This window comes from Pristiophorus japonicus, chromosome 11, assembly GCF_044704955.1.
Source record: "Pristiophorus japonicus isolate sPriJap1 chromosome 11, sPriJap1.hap1, whole genome shotgun sequence".
Classification (NCBI taxonomy): Eukaryota; Metazoa; Chordata; class Chondrichthyes; family Pristiophoridae; genus Pristiophorus; species Pristiophorus japonicus.
In genome coordinates this window covers 90431989-90457726 of record NC_091987.1, presented here as the reverse complement: position 1 = coordinate 90457726, position 25738 = coordinate 90431989, and the positions used below count along the sequence as shown (strand labels likewise).

Sequence of the window (25738 nt, the reverse complement as noted above, 5' to 3'; positions counted from 1 at the left end):
GAATCGAATCTGGAATATTGATGCAGTTTTCAGATTGACTCTTCTTACAAAAACACTTCAAAAAAATTAATCGATGATATCAATAGTACTGCAATGAACATTGAGAAGTTTGCAACGTTTGAATTAAACATATTTTTGTACATAATTTTAATTCAGAGCTTTACAGATGCATTTAATGCACAGAATTCTATAATTCAGTTACTGTACCTATTGCGTTTTTCACACTTGGAAGCATATTTTCATTCTCAAATTTATCCAAGAATACTTTCCAAGTCCCTAGTTCATTTCCTGCTAGAACATAGGGATCAGCACCTTCAACAAAATAAAAGAGAGAAAAATGCATTAACCCCAAATGGCTAACTCCAAGTAAACAGGTATTAAATTGCTTCAAGACCAGTTTTCGAATGCAAAAATAGCAAGCTTAGTTAAAAACAAGCAACACTACTTGATATTCCTACCTATGACAGATAAAATATACTACCGCTAACATGATTATTAGGAGCAATTTTAACTCTGCTCACTTAGCGAGAAGGCGCAGGCAGGCGGCTTAAATCACTGTAGAGGACATACTGCTCCATTCCTGCCTGCCGCCATTTTAACCCCGCAGTTTTTTGTCGGCTTTAGTGTCATTAGGTTTTTTGGATTGCATGAAGAGTTCCCAGCTTCCAGATCACTCCTTTGATATGTTTTGTCTTTCTTACCCTCATCATGGGTGGTATTTGGTATATATGTGAACTTCTTTTTACTCTGTACAGCCACAAGAGGGCTCATTCCCCAGAGTCCCAAGGGATCCCATAATCCCTTGGGAGCACAGGTATTTAAGAAGGCTTCACAGGTTGGAGAGGCACTCTGGACACCTGCAATAAAAGACCACGGTCACACTTTACTTTGAGCTCAGTGTTCAGTCTGACTCTTTCTCCATACACTACAACTGGCGACAAGGAACAGATAGCGAACCGAAAGATGCAGAGAACAGTGGGCATCCTGGAGAAATTTTCGGAAGGAGATATTGGGAAACTTTTGTGGAGCGACTCGACCAATACTTCGTGGCCAACGAGCTAGATGGGGAAGAGAGCACTGCCAAACGAAGGGCGATTCTCCTCACCGTCTGTGGGGCACCAACGTATGGTCTCGAAGAATCTGCTCACTCCAGCGAAAGCCACGGAGGAATCGACCGACGATTTGTGCACAGTGGTTCGAGAGCATTTGAACCCGAAGGAAAGCGTTCTGATGGCGAGGTACCGGTTCTACACCTACAAAAGATCTGAAGGCCAGGAAGTGGTGAGTTATGTTGCCGAGCCAAGGCGCCTTGCAGGACATTGCGAATTTGAAGGACATTTGGAGTACATGCTCAGAGACTTTTTCGTACTTACCACTGGCCACGAAACCATGCTTCGCAAACTTTTGACTGTAGACACCCCAACCTTGAGTAAGGCCATAGCGATAGCCCAGGCGTTCATTGCCACCAGTGACAATACTAAGCAAATCTCTCAGCACACAATTGCTGCTACAAGTACTGTGAACAAAGTGATGTTGTTTTCGAATTGTAACGTACAGGGCAGGTCACACATACCTGCTGTTACACATCCGCAGATGTCTCAGAGTCCACCATCAAGGGTGATGAATGCAAGGCCATTAACATCTTGTTGGCGCTGTGGGGGTGATCATCGTTTCCATTCATGCCGATTCAAAGTATACGTTTGCAAGGGTTGTGAAACAATGGGACACCTCCAACGAGCGTGCAGATGAGCTGCTAAGCCTGTTAAACCTGCAAACCACCAGGTTGCAGAGGAGGATCACTACGAACCAGAGCCTCAGATAGAGGAGGCAGAGGTACATGGAGTACAAACATTCACCACGAATTGTCCCCCGATAATGCTGAATGTTGAACTAAATGGGCTCCCAAGGCCCATGGAGCTGGACACGGGCACGAGCCAGTCCATCATGGGCAAAAAGACTTTCGAAAGGTTGTGATGCAACAAGGCCTCAAGGCCAGTCTTAACTCCAATTCGCACGAAACTAAGAACTTACACAAAAGAACGGATTCCTGTAATTGGCAGTGCTACCGTAAAGGTCTCCTACGATGGAGCGGTGCACAAGCTACCACACTGGGTGGTACCGGGCGATGGTCCCACGCTGCTCGACAGGAGCTGGCTGGGAAAGATACGCTGGAACTGGGACGACATCCGAGCACTATTGCCCGCTGACGATACTTCGTGTGCCCAGGTCTTAAACAAATTTCCTTCGCTGTTCGAACCAGGCATCGGGAAATTCCAACGAGCAAAACTTAATTCCGGGGGCGCGACCCAACCATCACAAGGCGAGAGCAGTATCGTACATGATGAGTGAAAGGGTAGAGATCGAGCTAGACCGGCTACAAAGAGAGGGCATCATCTCACCGATCGAGTTCAGCGAGTGGGCCAGTCCTATTGTCCCAGTCCTCAAGGGAGACGGCACCGTCAGAATCTGTGGCAATTACAAAGGAACTATCAATTGTTTCTCCCTGCAGGACCAATACCACTACCAAAGGCCGACGACCTCTTTGCAACGCTGGCGGGAGGAAAGACGTTCATGAAGATGGATCTGACTTCAGCCTAAATGACGCAGGAACTGGAGGAATCATCGAAGGCCCTCACCTGCATCAACACACACAAAGGTCTTTTTGTTTATAACAGATGTCCATTTTGAATCCGATCAGCAGCGGCGATATTCCAGAGAAACATGGAAAGTTTACTGCAGTCGGTCCCGCACACCGTGGTCTTCCAGGACGACATCTTGGTCACAGGTCGGAACACAGTCGAGCACCTGCAAAACCTGGAGGAGGTTCTTAGTCGACTCAACTGTGTGGGGCTCAGGTTAAAACGCACGAAGTGGAGTTCCCGGGAAGGAGGATTGCGGCAAACGGCATCAGGCCTACCAACGCGAAGACGGAGGCAATCGAGAATGCACCGAGGCCACAGAACATGATGGAGCTGCGGTCGTTTCCGGGACTCTTGAACTACTTTGGTAACTTCTTACCGGGTCTCAGCACACTGCTAGAACCACTGCATGTCTTACTATGAAAAGGGGGCAAATGGGTTTGGGGCAAAAGCCAAGAAAATGCCTTTGTAAAAGCGAGAAAATTGTTATGCTCAAACAAATTGCTTGTGTTGTATGATCCATGTAAGCGTTTGGTACGAGCATGTGATGCGTCGTCATATGGTGTTGGGTGTGTATTGCAACAAGTCAATGATTTCGGGAAACTGCAACCGGTTGCTTATGCATCCAGGAGTCTGTCTAAGGCTGAGAGAGTCTACAGCATGATTGAAAAAGAAGCATTAGTATGTGTCTATGGGGTAAAGAAAATGCATCAATACCTGTTTGGGCTAAAATTCAAATTGGAAACTGACCATAAGCCACTTATATCCCCGTTTTCCGAGAGTAAAGAAATAAATACCAACGCATCGGCCCGCATTCAGAGATGGGCGTTCACGTTGTCCGCATACAACTACGCCATCCGCCACAGGCCAGGCACAGAAAACTGCGCCGATGCTCTCAGTAGGCTGCCATTGTCCACCACGGGGATGGAAATGGTGCAGCCCGCAGATCTAGCCATGATTATGGAAGCATATGAGAGTGAGCAATCACCCATCACTGCCCGGCAGATCAAAACCTGGACAAGCCAGGACCCCTTATTATCTCTAGTCAAAAGCTGTGTGCTTCACGGGAGCTGGTTCAGTGTCCCAGTGGAAATGCAGGAAGAGATAAAGTCGTTCCAGCGGCGCAAAGATGAAGTGTCTATACAGGCAGACTGCCTTCTGTGGGACAATCGAGTAGTGGTCCCCAAGAAGGGCAGAGACACCTTCATCAATGACCTCCACAGTACCCACCCAGGCATCATAATGATGAAAGCGATAGCCAGATCCCACGTGTGGTGGCGCGGTATCGATGCGGACTTAAGAGTCCTGCGTTCACAGATGTAATACATGCTCGCAGTTAAGCAATGTACCCAGGGAGGCGGCGCCAAGTTTATGCTCTTGGCCCTCAAAACTGTGGTCTAGGGTACACGTCGACTATGCAGGCCCGTTCTTGGGTAAAATGTTCCTTGTGGTTGTAGACGCGTACTCCAAGTGGATTGAATGTGAGATAATATCGGCTAGCACGTCCGTTGTCACGACTGAAAGCCTGCAGGCCATGTTTGCCACTCACAGCTTATCCGATGTTCTGGTGAGCGACAATGGGCCGTGTTTTACCAGTGCAGAGTTCAAAGAATTCATGACCCATAACGGGATCAAACATCTGCCCAGTTTAAACCAGCGTCCAATGGTCAGGCAGAGAGAGCAGTGCAAACCATCAAGCAAGGCTTGAAGAGGGTAACTGAAAGCTCACTGCAGACTCGCCTGTCCCGAGTCCTGCTTTGCTATCGAGACCCCACTCACTCACTGGGGTCCCACCTGCTGAACAGCTCATGAAAAGAGCACTTAAGACAAGGCTCTCGTTAGTTTACCCCGATCTACATGAACAGTTGGAGAGCAGGTAGCTTCAACAAAGTGCATACCATGATAGCGCAAATGTGTCACACGAGATTGAAGTCAATGATCCTGTATTTGTATTAAATTATGGACAAGGTCCCAAGTCGCTTCCCGGCACTGTCGTGGCCAAAGAGGGGAGCAGGGTGTTTCGGGTCAAACTTTCAAATGGACTCATTCACCGGAAACACTTGGACCAAATCAAACTCAGATTCACGGACTACCCTGAGCAACCCACCTTGGACCCCTACCTTTTTTGATACCTCAACATACACACCAATGGCAACCGACACCACGGTTGGCCACGAAGCAGAACCCATCACCCACAGCAGCCCTGCAGGGCCCAACACACCAGGCAGCCCAGCAAGGCCAGCTGCACAGCAGCCCAGTGAAGGCCCAACAAATGATTCAACAACACCAGCTTTCACACTGAGATGATCAACCAGGGCAAGAAGGGCCCCAGATCGACTCACATTGTAAATAGTTACCCTATTGACTTTGGGAGGGAAATGTTGTTATATATATATGGATTTGTATTTACTCTGTACAGCCACCAAAGGCTTATTCCCCAGAGTCCCAAGGGATCCCATAATCCCTTGGGAGCACAGGTATTTAAGAAGGTTTCACAGGTTGGAGATGCACTCTGGAGACCTGCAATAAAAGACTATGATCACACTTTATTTTGAGCTCACAGTGTTCAGTCTGACTCTTTCTCCATACACTACAGTATTATTTCTGGTTACCATGCTCATGGTCTACAGGGCTGTAGTAATACCCGCCTTCCTGTATGGCTCAGAGACATAGACCATGTACAGTAGGCACCTCAAGTCGCTGGAGAAATGCCACCAACGATGTCTCCGCAAGATCCTACAAATACCCTGGGAGGACAGATGCACGAACATTAGCAACCCTTGACCAAGCCAATATCCCCAGCATTGAAGCACTGACCACATTCGATCAGCTCCACTGGGCAGGCCACATTGTTCGCATACCAGACACAAGACTCCCAAAGCAAGCACTCTATTTGAAACTCCTTCACAGCAAACGAGCCAAAAGGTGGGTAGCGGAAAAGTTACAAGGACACCCTCAAAGCCTCCCTGATAAAGTGCAACATCCCCACTGACACCTGGGAGTCCCTGGCCAAAGACCACCCTAAGTGGAGGAAGTGCATCCGAGAGGGCGCTGAGCACCGAATCTCATCGCCGAGAGCATGCAGAAATCAAGCGCAGGCAGCGGAAAGAGCGTGCGGCAAACCAGTCCCATCCATCGCTTCCCTCAACGACTGTCTGTCCCACCTGTGACAGAGACTGTGGTTCTCATATTGAACTGTTCAGCCACCTAAGGACCCATTTTAAGAGAGGAATCAAGTCTTCCTTGATTCTGAGGGACTGCCTATGATGATGATGATATTTCTGGTTTCATTTGGATGGAAGAATAATTGGACAAAGAGGAGGATCAGGAGTAACTGTGTACATTAGAAGGGAGTAGGTGAGGGGGGTTTCTAATAGGAGGCCATGTCTAACACACAGGGTGTACAGGCCTAGAGTCAGTACACTATTGTCCAAATTTACCTCAACAGGGCACAACTGTGCATCATAATCATCTGCTGTAAATAAATACCTGTCTTACATTACTTCAAACCCATATGTTACAAGAATGGACTACACACTGAAAGTTGGCTGTATCAAATGGTAATAAACTGTCCATGCATGGGACAATATAGAGGTGGCAAAGGCTTTAAACTAGTAATATGGGGGGGAAGGATCTACAAGAAACATAACCAGCCTCGATATAAACAAAAAAGGAAGAGAGAGCATTGGAAAGTATAAAGTAATGGAGGACATTGATAACAAGGGAATAGAGTTATAGAACAGGAGTCTAAAAAGATGGTTAAACATAAAAATGAGTTAAACTGCCTAACCTCGCATTCTTTCTCCAGTTTCTCTCCGATCTCCCTCATGACCTTTCCGAGCTTATCTTGTCCATGAGACCCACTTCCTGCTCCCTTGACCCTATTCCCACCAAACTGCTGACCACCCAACTTCCTTTTCTGGCTCCCATGTTAGCTGACATGGTTAACGGTTCTCTTTCCTCAGCTACTGTCCCCCTCTCCCTCAAACCTGCCGTCATTCATAATCTCCTCAAAAAACCAAACCTTGAACCTGCGTCCTTGAAAACTACCACCCCATCTTAAACCTCCCTTTCCTTTCCAAAGTCCTTGAACGTGTTGTCTCCTCCCAAAACTGTGCCCACCTTTCCCGCAATTCCATGTTTGAATCCCTCCAATCCGGTTTCCGCACCTGCCACAGTACCGAAACGGCTCTTATCAAAGTCACAAGTGACAGCCAGAGCTGGTCAAGGGCATCCTGCAAGGCCATTTGTAGACTCTGGCCCTGACACACAGCAGCCTTTCCCCAGCCATGTTGCAGCCACACATGACAAACTGCGGAGGAGCACTAGATTAGTTAAAGCAGAGGGGATATCATTGACAAATGACATCCTTTGTGACTATGACAAAGGCAAACCTATCCCGACTAGTCTTTTTTGACTTGTCTGCAGCTTTTGACACAGTTGACCACTCTATCATTCTCCAACGCCTCTCCATCGTCGTCCAGCTGGATGGGACTGCACTCGCCTGGTTCCATTCTTATCTATTTAATCGTAGCCAGAGAATCACCTGCAACAGCTTCTCTTCCTGCCCTTGCATCATTATCTCTGGTGTCCTCCAAGGATCTATCCTTGGCCCCCTCCTATTTCTCATCTACATGTTGCTCCTTGGCCGACGTCATCCGAAAACAGTGTGTCAGTTTCCACGTATATACTGATGATACCCAGCTCTACCTCACTACCACTTCTCTCGATCCCTCCTCGGTATCTAAATTGTCAAACTGCTTGTCCGACATCCAGTTCTGGATGAGCAGAAATTTTCTTCAATTGAATATTGGAAGACCCAAGCCATTGTTTTCGGTCCCCGCCATAAACTCCGTTCCCTAGCCATCGACTCCATCCCTCTCCCCAACTTGTGTCTGAGGCTTAACCAGACTGTTCATATTTGATCCCGAAATGAGCTTTCAACCACCTAGCCACAGCATAACAAAGACCGCCTATTTCCACCTCTGTAACATTGCCTGTCTCCGCCCTTGCCTCAACTCATCCACTACTGAAGTCTATGACTATTCCAAAGCACTTCTGGCTGGCCTCCCACATTCTACCCTATGTAAACTAGAGGTGATCCAAAACTCAGCTGTCCGTGTCCTAACTCGCATCAAGTCCCGTTCACCCATCATCCCTGTGCTCACTGACCTATATTGGCTCCCGGATAAGCAATGCCTCGATTTCAAAGTTCTCATCCTTGTTTTCAAATCCCTCCATGGCCTCGCTCCTCCCCATCTCAGTAATCCCCTCCATCCCCACAACCCCCCGACATGTCTGTGCTCCTCTAATTCTGCCCTCTTGAGAATCCCTGATTATAAATCGGCAACCAATGGTGACCATACCTTCTGTTGCGTAGGCCCCAAGCTCCTGAATTCCCTGCATAAACCTCTCTACCTCTCTTTCCTCCTTCAAGACGCTCCTTAAAACCTACCTCTTTGACCATGCCCTAATTTCGCCTTATGTGGCTCGGTGTCAAATTTTTAAAATCTCAAAAGCGCCTTGGGATGATTCACTATGTTAAAGGCACTATATAAATACAAATTGTTGTTGTTATATGCACAAAATGTCCTTAATAAAACAGGGGAGCTGGAGGCGATCATGCGTTGCGAGGAACCAGACATAGTAGGGATTACTGAGACATGGTTACAGAAAAATCAGGACTGGGAATTAAACATTGCAGGGTATAACATATTTAGAAAAGATAGAGAGGGAAAAAGAGGAGGTGGAGCAGTTGTACTTATCAGGGATAACGTAATGGCATTAGAGAAAACTGACACAGCTATCAGCAAGACAAAAACAGAATCCATATGAATACAGATAAAAGATAATAAAGGATCAATCACACTAACAGGCGTAGTCTACAGACCATCTAATAATGGAAGAGAGGTGGAGAAAGAAATATGCAGACAAATTAGGGAAATGAGTAAAAAACATAGAATAATAATCATAATAATAATCATGGGGGATTTCAACTACCCTGATATTAATTAAACAGAAGAGTTGGTAAAGGGGATAAGGTGTACAGGACTCCTTTCTAACCCAATATGTAAAAAGCCCAACAAGGGAGGATTCGGTATTGAATCTAGTAACGGGGAAGAAGCAGAGCAGATAAGAGAAGTAAAATTAGGGGAACATCTGGGCAATAGTGACCATAATATAATACTTTAAAATGATAATTGAGTAGGACATATGTATGATAAAAACCAGGTACATAGATTGGAGAAAAGCTGATTTTGAGGGGCTGAGAATAGAACTTGGGAAAATAAAATGGGCAAATATATTGGCAAACAACGATGTAGAACAGCAATGGGAAACATGTAAAACGGTGTTGAACAAAGTGCAGGAAAAATATATTCCACTAAAAAGGAAAGAACAAACTAAAACTAATGAGTTACAACAACTGGCTTACAGCCACGATATGCGAGGATTCTTCACTGCAGTTAAGGCCACCTACGGTCCAAACTCCCAAGGCCCCACCCCACTCCTAGCCAAGAACGGGGAAACACTCATCAAGGACACCGAGGCTGTCAGGGCCCGATGGAAGGAGCATTTTGAAGATCTCCTCAATCAAGACTCTGCCTTTGACTCGAGTGTTCTCGATTCCATCCCGCAGCATGCCACCCGCCACCAACTCAGTGAAACTCCAACGTTGCACAAGGTTGGCAAAGCCATAAAACAGCTTAAGAATAACAAGACTACGAGTGCGGATGGAATCCCTGCTGAGGTGCTAAAATATGGCAGAGAGGTGCTTTTGGCGCGGATACATGACCTCATCTCTTTCATTTGGAGGGAGGAGAGCATGCCAGGAGATCTCAGAGATAGTGTGATTGTGACCATTTTTAAAAAGGGGGGACAAGTCCGACTGCGGCAACTACAGGGGAATCTCCCTGCTTTCAGCCGCTGAGAAAGTTGTCGCTCGAGTTCTCCTCAATCGTCTTCTCCCTGTGGCCGAGGAGCTCCTCCCAGAATCACAATGCGGATTTCGTCCCCTACGGGGCACAACAGACATGATCTTTGCAGCGCGCCAGTTGCAGGAAAAATGCAGGGAGCAGCGCCAGCCCTTATACATGGCCTTTTTCGATCTTACAAAGGCCTTTGACACTGTCAACCGTGAGGGTCTATGGAGCGTCCTCCTCCATTTCGGATGCCCCCAAAAGCTTAACATCCTTCGCCTGCTTCACGATGACATGCAGGCTGTGATCCTTACTAACGGATCCATTACAGACCCAATCCACGTCCGGACTGGGGTCAAACAAGGCTGCATTATCGCTTCAACCCTCTTCTCAATCTTCCTCGCCGCCATGCTCCACCTCACAACCAACAAGCTCCCTGCTGGCATGGAATTAAACTACAGAACCAGTGGGAAGCTGTTTAACCTACGCTGCCTCCAGGTCAGGTCCAAGATCACCCCAAACTCTGTCATCGTCCGCATACTGCAGCTCAATGTCTGTGTCTGTGCACATTCATAGGCTGAACTCCAGGATATAGTCAATGTATTCACTGAGGTATATGAAAGCATGGGCCTTACGCTTAACATCCGTAAGACAAAGGTCCTCCACCAGCCTGTCATCGCCGCACAGCACTGCCCTCCAATCATCAAGATCCACGGAGCAGCCCTGGACAATGTGAACCATTTCCCATATCTCGGGAGCCTCTTATCAACAAAGGCAGACACTGATGCGAAGATTCAGCATCGCACAGTGCACCAGCACCAGCACTCTGCAGAAAAGAGTGTTTGAAGACGAGGCCCCCAAATCTACTACCAAACTCATGGTCTACAGGGCTGTAGTAATACCCGCCCTCCTGTATGGGTCTGAGGCATGGACGATGTACAGAAGGCACCTCAAGTCACTGGAGATATATCACCAACGATGTCTTCGCAAGATCCTGCAAATCTCCTGGAAGGACAGGTGCACCAACATCAGTGTCCTCGACCAGGCTAACATCCCCAGTATTGAAGCACTGACCACACTCGACCAGCTTCGCTGGGCAGGCATCATAGTACGCATGCCAGATATGAGACTGCCTAAGCAAATGCTTTTATGCGGAGCTCCTTCATGGTAAACGAGCCAAAGGAGGACAACGGAAACGTTTATAAGGACACTCTCAAAGCCTCCCTGGTAAAGTGCGACATCACCACTGACACCTGGGAGTCTCTGGCCGCAGACCACCCGAGATGGAGAAAGTCCATCCGGGAGGGCGTTGAGCTCTTTGAGGCTCGACGCAAGGAGCACGAAGAGGCCAGGCGCAGGCAGCAGAAGGAGTGCATGGCAAACCCTACCGACCCCTTCCCCCGACAAATATCTGTCCCACCTGTAACAGGGTCTGTGGCTCTCGTATCAAAGAACTCATTTAGGGAGTAGAAGCAAGTCCTCCTAGATTCCGAGGGACTGCCTATGATGATGGATGAATAAAGCCATACAGGAACAATTGAGGTTAATGAAAGAGGCATACATTAATTACACAGACAGTAGGGGAGTGCAGGATAAGGAAGAATATGAAGAGATTCAGAGAAAAGTCAAAAAACAATTAGGAAGGTAAAGAGGAACTATGAAATTTAATCATCAAGGAACATAAAAAATAGTAAAATATTTTACAGACACATCAATAAAAAAAAGGTTGGGATGGGAATAGGGCCATTAAGGATAATACTACAGGTAACGATAGAGATGGCAGAAATATGGAATCATTATTTTGCTTCCGTATTTACCAGTGAGATAGAACAGGTGGACATGACACTGTATGATGAGATTAGTAATGAGGTAAGTGCATTTAAAATAAAAAAAAGAGAAAGTATATTAAATAAACTAATCAAACTCAAAGAGGATAAAGCCCCTGGTCCGGATGGATTGCATCCACACATTTTAAAAGAATCTAGGGAAGAGATAGCAGAGGCATTACTACACATATTTAATAATTCATTAGAAAAAGGTGTAGTGCCCAAGGACTGGCGGATAGCTAACATAATACTTATATTTAAGAACGAGGATAGAACATGTCCAGGGACTTAGACAAGTAAGCTTAACATCGGTGGTAGGAAAAATAATGGAATCCCTACTAAAGGAGAAAATAGAAGATCTAGAAAACAAATATATAATAATGAATAGTCAGCATGGATTTCAAAAGGGAAAGTCTTGCTTGATCAACCTTATTGAATTTTTCGAAGAGGTAACAGAGAGAGCAGACAATAGTAATTCAGTAGATGTAATTTATCTAGATTTTCAAAAAGCCATCAATAAGGTAACCCATAATAGACTGATGAACAAGGTTGATTGCGGAGTCAGGAGAGAAATAGCAGAATGGATTTCTAACTGGCTTCAAGACAGAAAGCAGAGAGTAGGAGTAAAGGGTAGCTATTCACAGTGGCAGAAGGTGGGGTAGTGGTGTCCCACAAGGATCAGTGCTCGGACCACTGATAATGTTCACAATTTGCATTAATGATTTAGACTTTGGAATCAAAAACACAACTTCTAAATTTGCGGATGACATCAAATTGGGGGTATAGTCAATACCGAGGAGGACTGCAACAAGTTACTGGAAGACATTAATAAAGTCGCTTATTACGTGGAGGGTGCAAGTCTAGGTGCAGTAGAGGAACAAAGGGAGTACAAATACACAAATCACTAAAAGTTGAGACACAGACTAGCAAGGCCATAAAAAGCAAACAAAGGATTCATATCTAGAGGTATCGAATTGAAAAGTAGAGAAGTTATGCTAAACCTGTATTGAACTTTGGTTAGACCACACTGCGTACAGTTCCGGTCACCATATTATAAATTGGATATAGAAGCACTGGAGTGGGTGCAGAGAAGATTTACAAGGAAGATACCAGAAATGCAAGGGTATACATATCAGGAAAGGATGAACAGGCTGGGTCTCTTTTCTCTTGAAAAAAGGCGGCTGAGGGGTGACCCAATAGAGGTCTTTAAAATTATGAAAGGTTTTGATAGAATGGATAGAGAGAGAATGTTTCCACTTGTGGGGAAGAGCATAACTAGAGGCCATCAATATAAGACAGTCACCAAGAAATCCAATAGGGAAGTCAGAAGAAACTTCTTTACCCAGAGAGTGGTGAGAATATGGAGCTCGCTACTACAGGGAGTGGTTGAAGTGAATAGCATTTAAGGAGAGGCTAGACAAGCATATGATGGAGAAGGGAATAGAGGATTATGCTGATAGATATAGACAAGGAAAGACGAGAGGAGGCTTGAGTGGAGAATAAACACCGGCATGAACAGGTTGGGCCGAATGGCCTGTTTCTGTGCCGTTTATCCTATGTAATCGACGTAATCATATTTCTGTCTCATACAAAAAGATATAATGGACTGTGTCTCCTCTGTCACTAATATAGAGGAGACTTTTGGAAAATGGATTCAGTGCAAAGCTGCAATGACTAAACAACATTGTGGATAAAGTACCAACGAGGGCCTTAAAAATGCAAAGCTGACATTTTATTGTTATACATCTGGTCCAATAACCATGTAACACTTAACTATGTTGAAGGGAATGGTAAAAAAAAATTACCCCATTATGAATGATTAAAACCTGTCCTTTTGCTAGAGGTTTCTACTGTAATCCTCCACCAACACTTGCCATTTGTTCTGTCTCCTCGTTATCTTTATCTAACTTGATTCCTTGTTACTAACTTCTATTATTTGAAAAAAATCCTAAACACATTCATTGGAATACATTTAAAAGGCCAAAAATACTTACTAATTTTCGATGTCAAATATAACAGTAATAGCCACTCTTTTTACCTTCAATAAGTGTCGTTCCTTGAAATATTGAAGACCATGGACCATTGCCACCTGGAGAAGATGCACGTATCATGAAAGTATACACTGTCGAACTGTTCAAACCATACAATGTGATATTCGTTGCTTTAATTCCTTCCTTATAATTGATTATGTTGCCATTTGCAATTGTCAGGTCATAGGACCACTGCTGCCATGCATTAGGACCTATAATAGAAAGGTAACATTAAGGACAGATTAACACTCTGCTATGCTGGAATAGAATAGGAATTCATCTATTAGAGATGGAATCCGGCAGATGCATAAAATGGGGCTGTTGTCAGTAATAACAAACGCTATAGGTAAAAAAACGATACAGGTAAAAAACGGGATGAGGTCCTACGAGATGAATTTAGGGAGCTAGGAGTTAAATTAAAAAAGTAGGACCTCAAAAGTAGTAATCTAAGGATTGCTACTAGTGCCACATGCTAGTCAGAGAAGGAATTGCAGGATAGCTCAGAGGAATACGTGGCTTGAGCAGTGGTGCAGAAGAGAGGGATTCAAATTACTGGGGCATTGGAACCGGTTCTGGGGGAGGTGGGACCAGTATAAACCGGACGGTCTGCACCTGGGCAGGACCGGAAACAATGTCCTAGGGGGATTGTTTGCTAGTGCTGTTGGGGAGGAGTTAAACCAATATGGCAGAGGGATGGGAACCTATGCAGGAAGACAGAGGGAAATAAAATGGAGTCAGAAGCAAAAGATAGAAAGGAAAATAGTAAAAGTGGAGGGCAGAGAAACCCAAGGCAGGAAACAAAAAGGGCCACATTACAGCAAAATTATAAAGGGGCAAAGTGTTAAAAAGACAAGCCTGAAGGCTTTGTGCCTCAATGCGAGGAGTATTCGGAATAAGGTGAATGAATTAACTGCGCAGATAGCAGTTAACGGGTACGATGTAATTGGCATCACGGAGACATGGCTCCAGGGTGACCAAGGCTGGGAACTCAACATCCAAGGGTATTCAGCATTTAGGAAGGATAGACAGAAAGGAAAAGGAGGCGGTGTGGCGTTGCTGGTTAAAGAGGAAATTAATGCAATAGTAAGGAGGGACATTAGCCTGGATGATGTGGAATCGGTATGGGTGGAGCTGCGGAATTCCAAAGGGCAGAAAACGCTAGTGGGAATTGTGTACAGATCACCAAACAGTAGTAGGATTTCCTGGAGTGTATTAGGGATGGTTTTTTAGACCAATATGTCGAGGAACCAACTAGAGAGCTGGCCATCCTAGACTGGCTGATGTGTAATGAGAAGGGACTAATTAGCAATCTTGTTGTGCAAGGCCGCTTGGGAAAGAGTGACCATAATATGGTAGAATTCTTTATTAAGATGGAGAGTGACACAGTTAATTCGGAAACTAGTGTCCTGAATTTAAGGAAAGGGAACTTCGACAGTATGAGGCGTGAATTGGCTAGAATAGACTGGCAAAGGATACTTAAAGGGTTGACGGTGGATAAGCAATGGCAAACATTTAAAGATCACATGGATGAACTTCAGCAATTGTACATCCCTGTCTGGAGTAAAAATAAAACGGGGAAGGTGGCTCAACCATGCCTAACAAGGGAAATTGAGGATAGTGTTAAAGCCAAGGAAGAGGCATATAATTTGGCTAGAAAAAGCAGCAAACCTGAGGACTGGGAGAAATTTAGAATTCAACAGAGGAAGAGCAAGGGTTTAATTAATAGGGGGAAAATAGAGTATGAGTGGAAGCTTGCCGGGAACATAAAAATTGACTGCAAAAGCTTCTATAGGTACGTGAAGAGAAAAAGATTAGTGAAGATAAACGTAGGTCTCTTGCAGTCAGATTCAGGTGAATTTATAATGGGGAACAAAGAAATGGCAGACCAATTGAACAAATACTTCAGTTCTATCTTCACGAAGGAAGACACAAATAACCTTCCGGTTGTACTAGGGGACAGTAGGTCTAGTAAAAAGAAGGAACTGAAGGATATATTTATTAGGCGGTAAATTGTGTTCGGGAAATTGATGGGATTGAAGGCCGATAAATCCCCGGGGCTTGATAGTCTGCATTCCAGAGTACTTAAGCAAGTGGCCCTAGAAATAGTGGATGCATTGGTGATCATTTTCCAACAGTCTATCGACTCTGGATCAGTTCCTATGGACTGGAGGGTAGCTAATGTAACACCACTTTTTAAAAAAGGAGGGAGAGAGAAAATAGTTAATTATAGACCGGTTAGCCTGACATCAGTAGTGGGGAAAATGTTGGAATCAATCATTAAGGATGAAATAGCAGCGCATTTGGAAAGCAGTGACAGGATCAGACCCAGTCAACATGGATTTATGAAAGGGAAATCATGCTTGACGAATCCTCTGGAATTTTTTGAGGATGTAACTAGCAGAGTGGACAAGGGAGAACCTGTGGATGTGGTGTATTTGGACTTTCAAAAGGCTTTTGACATGGTCCCGCACAAGAGATTGATGTGCAAAATCAAAGCGCATGGTATTGGGGGTAATATACTGACGTGGATAGAGAACTGGTTGGCAGACAGGAAGCAGAGAGTTGGGATAAACGGGTCCTTTTCAGAATGGCAGGCAGTGACTAGTGGAGTGCCGCAGGGCTCAGTGCTGGGACCCCAGCTCTTTACAATATACATTAATGATTTAGATGAAGGAATGGAGTGTAATATCTCCAAGTTTGCAGATGACACTAAACTGGGTAGCAGTGTGAGCTGTGAGGAGGACGCTAAGAGGCTGCAGGGTGACTTGGACAGGTTAGGTGAGTGGGCAAATGCATGGCAGATGCAGTGTGGATAAATGTGAGATTATCCATTTTGGGGGCAAAAACACGAAGGCAGAATATTATCTGGATGGCAGCAGATTAGGAAAAGGGGAGGTGCAACGAGACCTGGGTGTCATGGTACATCAGTCACTGAAAGTGGGCATGCAGGTACAGCAGGCGGTGAAGAAGGCAGATGGTATGTTGGCCTTCATAGCTAGGGGATTTGAGTATAGGAGCAGGGAGGTCTTACTGCAGTTGGACAGGGCCTTAGTGAGGTCTCACCTGGAATATTGTGTACAGTTTTGGTTTCCTAATCTTAAGAAGGACATTCTTGCTATTGAGGGAGGCAGCAAAGGTTCACCAGACTGATTCCAGGGATGGCTGGACTATCATATGAGGAGAGACTGGATCAACTGGGCTTTTATTCACTGGAGTTTAGAAGGATGAGAGGGGATCGCATAGAAACGTATAAGATTCTGACAAGACTGGACAGGTTAGATGCAGGAAGAATGTTCCCGATGTTGGGGAAGTCCAGGACCAGGCGACATAGTCTTAGGATAAGGGGTAGGCCATTTAGGACTGAGATGAGGAGAAACTTCTTTCCTCAGAGAGTTGTTAACCTGTGGAATTCCCTGCCGCAGAGAATTGTTGATGCCAGTTCATTGGATATATTCAAGAGGGATTTAGATATGGCCCTTATGGCTAAGGGGATCAAGGGGTATGGAGAGAAAGCAGGAAAGGGGTACTGAGGGAATGATCAGCCATGATCTTATTGAATGTTGGTGCAGGCTCGAAGGGCCGAATGGCCTACTACTGCACCTATTTTCTATGTTTCTATGATCACATGAGTGGAACCATGGCTGCACAATAGCACTTAAAAATAGAAGTATTTTACAAACTTATTGGCAGGTTTGATTTATGTCTGAATATTTTCACAATGTAAAGTTTAAGACTAGTCTATTGGTTGATGATGGCCATTTCCTATCCTGAATAGACCTTTGTTCCCAAGGAAATTGGGAAACATGGGGGAAAGGGAAGAAACTAAATATGTCTAGTGATGCATCACAGATAACCATAGACCCGGGACTTGTTACATTACTTTAGGGAATTGGGGAAGATTTGCCCTGAGTTTTTCCTGAAATTGGCCATAGCCTTTCCCCCCTTTTGGCTTTCCCATAAGTTAACATTATGGGGGCGTCGGTCCACTCTGGCAGAATGTACCTGCTAAGCAAGTTCCAAATTCAGTTCCTACTGGCCAGACCTTACTCCCCAAATCAAAACCAACAAGAGGAATTAGGAGTTGCTATATTTATAACTCCCCCACCGCCGCAAGACCTCTTCCCTGTTACACAACCACCTTTAATGAGGAAATGTGACAGCCCAGTCTCTTACTTTGCATCTTTTCAAAAAAAACTGGATTATTTTGACCAATAAGTAAGTGAAAGGTGTAAGGATATGACCAAATACAAAAAATCATAACATACCAAGCCCAGCCCCTGGTAGAGGCTTTCTCCAGGTTAAAGCTGCTGAATTAAATCCCAAGACAACTTGCAAGTGTGTTGGTTCATGAAGAGGTACTGGCAGAGGCTGAGTAGATAAGTCCCATAAAAACAAGTTGTCAAAGTTTCCATCCTTTTCATTGCATGATTCCACACTCACCTCAGTAGGGTACAACTGTCCACCGTATTCTTCTGCTGTAAATACCTGTCTTCCATTGCTTAAAACCCATAAGTTACAAGAATGGACCACATGCTGAATACTGTTGGAAAATGGTAATAAGCTGTCCATGCTAGTTTCTGTCCCGTCCAAAAAGATATAATGGACTGTGCCTCCTCTGTCGCTGATGTAAATGAGTCTTTTAAAAGCTGGGTTCAAACTGAAAGTGAGAAGTGATGTATTTGCAACTATAGGTTCCAAGCTGTTGCTCTCAACTTCCAACACCATTCCTGGTAGAGTCATGCGATATAGGCTATCCATGAAACCAATAAACAAATACCTATATAAAGGACAACAGGACAAGTAATAAAAGGGCCAGATGAATAATCAAAGCCTACAGTGCCAATTTGAAAACCCCAAAATTACAATCATTTTAAGTAGAAGCTGTACATGCCCCAAAAATGATGGTTTATTTGGTGCAACAATACAATGCTTTGACTTTCCGAAATATAATAATTCTGATTGATGCTAGTGAATAGACTGGATCAGAAATTGGTCATTTTATTTCCTTGCTGGAATACTTTCTTCTTCTATAAAGCCTCTTTCCTTTTATACAACCACTTTAATGAGGAGGTAATGCTGTTTTTTTTTAAAAAGATAGATAATGGGGTGACCTGAGGTTGTGTCCCATAATGGGGTGGGTGAAGAACTCTCATGGTGGCTGCAGCACAATCTTTTTTTTTGCAGGTAAAATGTTTGCGGGGATTGAATGGAATTGGACAGAAAACAAACCGGGGAGAAAGGTTGTACACAATATGATTGTTAAATAAAGGAAGTAGAAAATAATTAGGACAAAATTTGGGTCCAAAATTTGCCATCATTTAGCGCCAAATTTTTGGAGGGATCAGTGTTTTTTGGAGCTAATCTTGCAAGTTTTGCCAAGGGTATAAGGCTGTTGTTAACAGGTAAGTGCCATTTTTGTTAAGTACTGTTTTTATGACGTCACTCGGGGTCAAACCCACCCATAGCGCCCTTTTTTGCAAGTTTCGCCAATAATGATTTTTTCAAAAATGGTGCTGGGGACCACCTTGAAAAACCTTACCTTACCAAATGGAAATCAAATAGAAATTGGCATTACTGATGCCATCTTTCTAAACAGAGCTGAGTTGTAGCTTTTGGAGGGAGGGAACAATACTTATATTGGCTAGAATTTCCATAAAACCTGCCACCAGTGGATTGCTGCCCAAAAGATCGCTAAGATTCTTAAATTAACCCCATCGAAATATTGCACAAAAAAAAAGGAAAAATTACCGTCCAACAAGAAAATGAATCTTACACACAGATTCTTGGTGGTTAAACGCGATCCTGGGCAAATTGGCCGGTTCTTAATCAAAATAGACAGTAATTACTCAAATTTAGACCGAGGCTGCGGTTGGGCTGAGGGAGGGGAGAAAAATACAAAAAATAATTTTTCCAAGAAAAAAGAAAAAAAAAAATCAGAAAACATTCTCAAGACCCTTTTTAAACTTAATTGCTGTAAAAAAATGTTAAAATTATAATTAACACCTTAACTTACCATTCTTTTCAGGGCTACTTACCTACCGGATAGCTCCGGCTGCTTTTTGTGGCCGTTTTTTCAACTTTGGTCACCGCTGGGTCCAAACTTAGGCGGTAGTTTTTTTTCGGCGGTATACGCCGGCGGCCCACGCCGGCGGCCCGCTCCCCAGCGATATTTCGAAATCGCCGGCAGAAATCTTTATGAAATAGAGAGGAAACTTTCGCCAGGTGGTTTTCCGCCGAAAACGAGCAGTACCGCCGAGAAAACCGACGGAAATGAAGTGGAAATTAATTGTATATAAACTATTTAAAATGTGCGAAGGGAAGAGACAAACTTTATTGCAGTTGAAAAATGAAATTGCCGAGAGGGATGTGCTTAAGTTCCACCACCACCCAACTTTTAACATCCCATCTCCTCCGCTGCTCCGGGCGGACTCGAGGCAGACAGGCTCGATGTGTCGGCCGGCAAGATCGCTCCCTTGGCCGGACACAGGAACTCGGCGCACGGCTTCCACCTCATCACCCCCTCCCCCACCCCTCTTTGGAAGCTGAGCGCCGAGCTCCTATGTCCAGCCAAGGGAGCGATCCTGCCGGCTGGCACGCCGACCCGCCCACCCGGAGCAGTGGAGGATACGGGAATTCAACAGTTCGTTGCAAATTTGTACATTTTCACCCTCTCCTCCCCCGCCCCCGCCGTGTTGATTTTCTATGTTATGCATCTGGCCAAGATCTCTGCTGACTCACTATTGTGTAACCCTGGAAATGAAGCTTCGAGTCGAGTATTGTGCATGCGCAGAGCGGGTCCGATCGACTACGGCGTCAACCTTTTGGAGGGAAGGTTGTATGTGCTTGCTCTTTTCGTGAGTACTTGTGAAGCAAATTTAATCAATGGGGGCAATTCGAACATTGCCAAATCTGCTGCATGCATATTGTATGCTTGCTTTTCGAAGGAGAAGGCTAATTAAGCAGCAATAGCCGAGACATCAGAGAGCTCGCAGACTGATGGCGAGGAGGCCTTACCCAGATCGTGTGTACAGAGAGAGGCAATCATACCTGCACCTGAGTGAGGCAGTGTGTCAGAAGGCTGCGTTTTCGAAAGGAGCTGGTCGCAGAGATATGCCAGCTTAAAGTGACTGCCACTCTTGCCTTCTATGCCCCCGGTTCCTTTCTGGCATCAACTGGGGACATATGCTGCGTCTCGCAGCATGCTACACATAGCTGCATTCGCCAGGTGACTACTGCACTGTATGCACAGAGGAAGTACTTCATCAAGTTCCCGATGAACTGGGAGGCACAGCGTGAAAGGTTTATAGACTTCTCAAAAATTGCTGGCTTCCCCAAGGTACAGGCTGCCATTGACTGTACTCATATTGCGAGTACCCTTAGACGACTCGGAGGTTTACCAGAACTGAAAGATGCAGATTGTATGCGACCATATGCAGCGTATCATGGCCGTGGATGCCAAATATCCAGGGAAAGTCCACGATGCTTTCATCTTACACGAGAGCGCTGTAACTTTTATGTTTCAGCAGCAGCCAGAAGGGCAGAGCTGGATGCTGGGGGACAAAGGTTATGGGCTCGCCACCTGGCTCATGCACCCCCCCTTTTGTAAAATGCAAACAGAAGGCGAGCGTCGCTACAATATCTGCCACATAGTCACACGCAACATCATTGAGAAGGCAATTGGAGTGCTAAAGCAGCGTTTTCAATGCCTGGACCACTCTGGAGGTTACCGACAATACTTTGCTGACCAAGTCCGGTCACTTCTCTGTCGTGTGCTGCATGCTGCACAACTTAGCCATCATGAGGGAACGGACACTGGACATTGAAGAGCCACCTCAGGCAAGAGGAGGAAAGGAGATGGAGGCTGATGACAAGGAGGAGCAGCAGCAGGAGGAACCCATGCCAGAACTTCAACCCGCAGGACGACGAAGGAGGCAGCCCCGTGGACCTTTCGTCATTGCAAGAGTGTTGCATCAGCAGCTAATCCGGGAGTGCTTTGCAGCATGAAGGTTGAACGGCACGTTTGATCATTGTGCCCCACCATGTTGACTATTTGCACCTGTTGTTCTTAAAAAATTATGTACATAATGTTGTGTTGGTCTACTTGAAGAAATAATGTATTTCAGGAGAGCAGTGTTGAGCTCTCCTTTCCCTAGTCACCCGTACCCTTGGTGTGGTGTGCTGCAACCCACTGGGACCCACCGCGACGTCAGAGGCTGGACCACCTCGAAATGTTGCTTCCGTTGTAGCATCCTCGAAAGGGCTTGGTATATGCCTGGCCTCCAGCATCACCTCCTCCAACTTCAATGTCACCATCTCACTAATACCGGCGTCTTCCTGCTCCCCCCAATTCTCCTCCTCCTCATCGTGCTGTGGAAGATCTTGCTCATCATCCACTGGTTCTGGTGCCGCGGTGGAGGATTGTCCTTCATTCAGTGATGCATGTGCAACGTCTGCAAAATATAACAGAGCAGACGAATGGTTAGCAGCAGAGGAAGGGGCAGGTTGACATAAGTAGGCACACATAGCACAGGCTCATTTAAAGGACCACGATGAATGATAGCACATTCATAGCCGGCAGAGAGTACATCCCATTTAAACTGAAGCGTAGTCCACACAGTACTTACCATTTAGCCAACCCAGACTGTGGAATTTGCAGGACATAACCTCTCTCTGGAGCTGAGCCCAGCTTGTGCAAGGGTGGTCGATCTTCTGGAGCCAGCACCAATCATACCAGCGACCCTCATTTCTAATGGTGTAAGTGGATGCATATTTGGCACACCTCCGCCGGTTATTGTCTGCTCACGATTGTCATGTGACAACTTCTTCTGCAAAGATGAAAATACAACTTTTTAAACAGAGGGGCCTTCTGTTGTCGTGGCACACACAGATCGTCACATTTACAATTCTAGTAATTGCAGTGCATACATAAAAATCTTACTTACACTAACTACTTGGCCAAGGTCCTGCCACTTCTTGCGGCACTGCTTGCCAACTCTCTGGATGGCCGCCACTGCCGAAAACTCCTCTGCCACTTGGTCCCAAGCTTTATTCATTGCTGAGGGTTTCAGCTTGCTGGCACCCTTGTTGCCAATCTGCTGCCATCTCCTTTCAATGGCATCTACCAGGGCCTCACTGTCGTCCTCAGTAAAATTTCATGCCCCTTTTCCTTTCAGATTCAGTCTCCATTGGATGAGTTCTCTGGATCTCCTTTGTAGTTTTGCAGCTCCCCGATTTCACAGGTACTCGCAGATCTGCTCAAGAGCTCTTTAAAAATGGCAAACTCGTCACGTGGGGGGTATGGAAAAAGGGAGGTTTTTTCCCTGCATGCGCAGAGAATGGGCCTCAGTTTTTCAGCACTATCAATTAGCTCCACCCACAGAAGCCAAGGTCTTTCTGCACGGCACCAAATTCAAAAAGAAAAATGGCGAAACTTCGGAGTTTTTGGGGGCGCTACCTTTTGGTGGCCGTTAATCTTAAATAGCGCCAAAAAAAGTCCATGTGGAATTTTGGGCCCCATGAAAGGAGAAAACAGAATCGTAACCAATGAGGAAGAAAACTGACCAACGCACAATAGTCACGACATAGATGACAATTAGACCAATGCTACAGACAAGCGATAAAGGGCTTTATTTTCACCACCATTGGGCGCGTTTTTTTGGCGTCTGCTGATCTTTATTGAGCAATCTTGATTTTGCAACTTTCCTCAAAGTATGTACGCCGGCGGCGACCGTCAGCGCCAGATATTTTGTACGGCAGATTTTTTGGCGCAGGTCTGGTTGAAAACTGATTTCCGCGCCGTTTTTGGCCCTTTAACTGATTTTCGCCAGCAATGATTTTTTTCAGGACGACGCAGAGTGGCCTTAAGTACTAATTAGAAAAATCCTACGTTAACTTAAGGAAATCGGCGCTGCGTATATTTGAGTTTTTGGAGCGAGGGAAGACGACAATTTAAAACACAAATTCATGATGATTTTTGCAGAGGGAACTCGGAAAATAACTCTGAAAGTTAATTTTTCCCACAAAATGTTAATTTAAGTTTTTCCGCAGAATGTTACAAATTAAATTTTTTTCCACTTAATGTTTAGAATGTGAGAATGTTGCGAGAGAAGGCAAATTGCGACTCCACCCCATCTCTGCTCACGGGGCTCCAGGCATGTGTTGGAGAAGTGCTGGCCGACCGACAGCTGGATCACTCCCTCAGACAGACACCAGCACAGGAGCTCGGCGCTTGGATTCCCCGCCCCCCCTGCCCTCCCCGGACTCAGCTTGTAAAGGGGGGGGTGGAATACAAGCGCCGAGCTCATATATTTCTGTCCGGCCAAGGGAGCGATCCTGCCAGCATGCACTCCAAACTATGCATCGGAGACAGCACAGCGGCAAAAGCTCTTGGTGCCATAAATCACTGTGCGTCGCGTCGCCATAGAGACAGAGCTTAGTGTTGCACATGTGCACAGACCAGGGTGTGGTCTGTTCTACTAGGGCATCACTCAGCAAAGGTGTGTGTGCACTTCAGTAAATACTATCACACAATAACATGAATAAAAAAATTAATAATAATAATTATGGGTGCAAATATTACTATGCCTCATGTGGTAAGGTAGATTTACATGCATGCCATGCAGAGGCGACAGATAATACAACACCACCATCACAGAAACCAGATCGCTCGGGCATTAATGGGGAGGAGGGCATAACCTGATCGAATCTACAGGGACAGGCGCTCATACCTACACCTGATTGAGGCAGACTGCATTCGCAGGCTGCGATCTAGAAAGGAGGTCATCACCAAAATCTGCCAGCTAATCAGGGCAAACATACAACCAAGAATTGGCAGGAGGACTCCCCTACCTGTGGAAGTGCAGGTCACTGCAGCACTTGCCTTCTATGTTTCTGGCTCATTTTAAGCAGCAACTGGGGACCACATATTGCTGCATTCGACAGGTGACTGCTGCACTATATGCCAAAAGGGACCAGTTCATCAATTTCCCTATGACCAAAGGGAGACAGGGCTGTGGGGTTCTCCAGAATTGCTGGCTTCCCAAAAGGTACAGGGTGCGATCGATTGTACCCACATCACCTTGAGAGCACCTTTGGACAACTCCAAGATTTATCGCAACAGGAAAGGGTTCCATTCCCTAAATATCCAGCTCGTCTGCGACGATATGCATTGGATCATGGCAGTGGATGCCAAATACCTATGTAGCATCCATGATGCTTTCATCCTATGTGAGAGCGTTATATCTGCGATGTTTCAGGAGCTGCCAGAAGGGCACAGCTCGTTGCTCGGGGACAACGGGTACGGGCTCGCCACCTGGCTTATGACCCCCCCCTATACAATTCCCGCACTGAGTCAGAGCGTCGCTACAACATGTCGCATCATAGAGCGGACAATTGGCATACTGAAGCAGCATTTCCGATATCTGGAGGCTACCTGTAATGCGCCCCTCATCACGTCAGTCAGTTCACTGTCGTGTGCTGCATACTGCACAACTTGGTCATCATTAGGGGCCAGGCACTAGACATTAAAGATCCTCTTGAGGGGAGAAGTGGGGGGAGGGGGGGGTTGTGGAGGAAAGAGGAGGATGAGGAGGCTGACAACGAGGAGGAGCAGCAGGAGGACTAGCAGCAGGAGGAGGAGGAAGATGAACCTATGCCACCACCTCAACCCGCAGAGCCACGGTGGAGGAGACGGCTTTGTGTACCTATAGCCACAGCTAGGGACTTGTGTCAGCGGCTAATCCATGATCGCTTTACTACCCGAAGGCTAAACTGTCCGACAATGTTGACTCTCTGTACCTGTTAGTGTGAAAAAATAATGTACATAATATACGTAATGTTGTGTTGCTTTATGTTGCTTTAATTCTAAAAATAATGTGCAGAATTCTGCTTAAATTTTAAAAATAATTAGGCATATTAAACATTTGTACAGTTTTATTTAACTTTAAATTTTTTTAAAATTGTATCAAACTGTAAACTTTTCAATGAAGAAAACAGCATGTAGCAGCAACAAACAAACAAACTCTAGTTGTAGCCATCTCTCCTTCCCCTTATTCAAAGGCCTTAGCCCCTCTTATTGCCGCTACCCCTACCTGTGCCCATCATCTCAGACTTCTGTTTCCTCACCCTGAACAAGGTTTTTTCCGCTTTCTGCGTGAAAGCACATTTGTTGTTGGTGGGGTTGGACAGGGACAGACCAAGCAGACAGCATTGTGGAAGGCCCGCGTTCTTCCTCGGATTCTTCTTCAGCCTGTGGATCAACCCGTGACATACTATCGGAGGTTGATATGAGGATTGGAAAGTGAGTGTCAGTAGTTGATGCTGTTGGG

General features: G+C 45.5%; 1 protein-coding gene across 1 annotated transcript in view; it reads right to left on the bottom strand.

Moving 5' to 3' along the window:
* LOC139275555 (proto-oncogene tyrosine-protein kinase ROS-like) overlaps positions 1-25738 on the bottom strand; it is a 177419-nt gene that overhangs the window by 120811 nt on the left and 30870 nt on the right. The window contains exons 9-13 of the mRNA XM_070892724.1: positions 25502-25659; positions 22355-22530; positions 22144-22237; positions 21602-21862; positions 19452-19603 (exon numbers count right to left, since the gene is read on the bottom strand). Coding sequence (XP_070748825.1) covers positions 19452-19603; positions 21602-21862; positions 22144-22237; positions 22355-22530; positions 25502-25659 — 841 coding nt within the window. The remainder of the gene's footprint in view (positions 1-19451; positions 19604-21601; positions 21863-22143; positions 22238-22354; positions 22531-25501; positions 25660-25738) is intronic.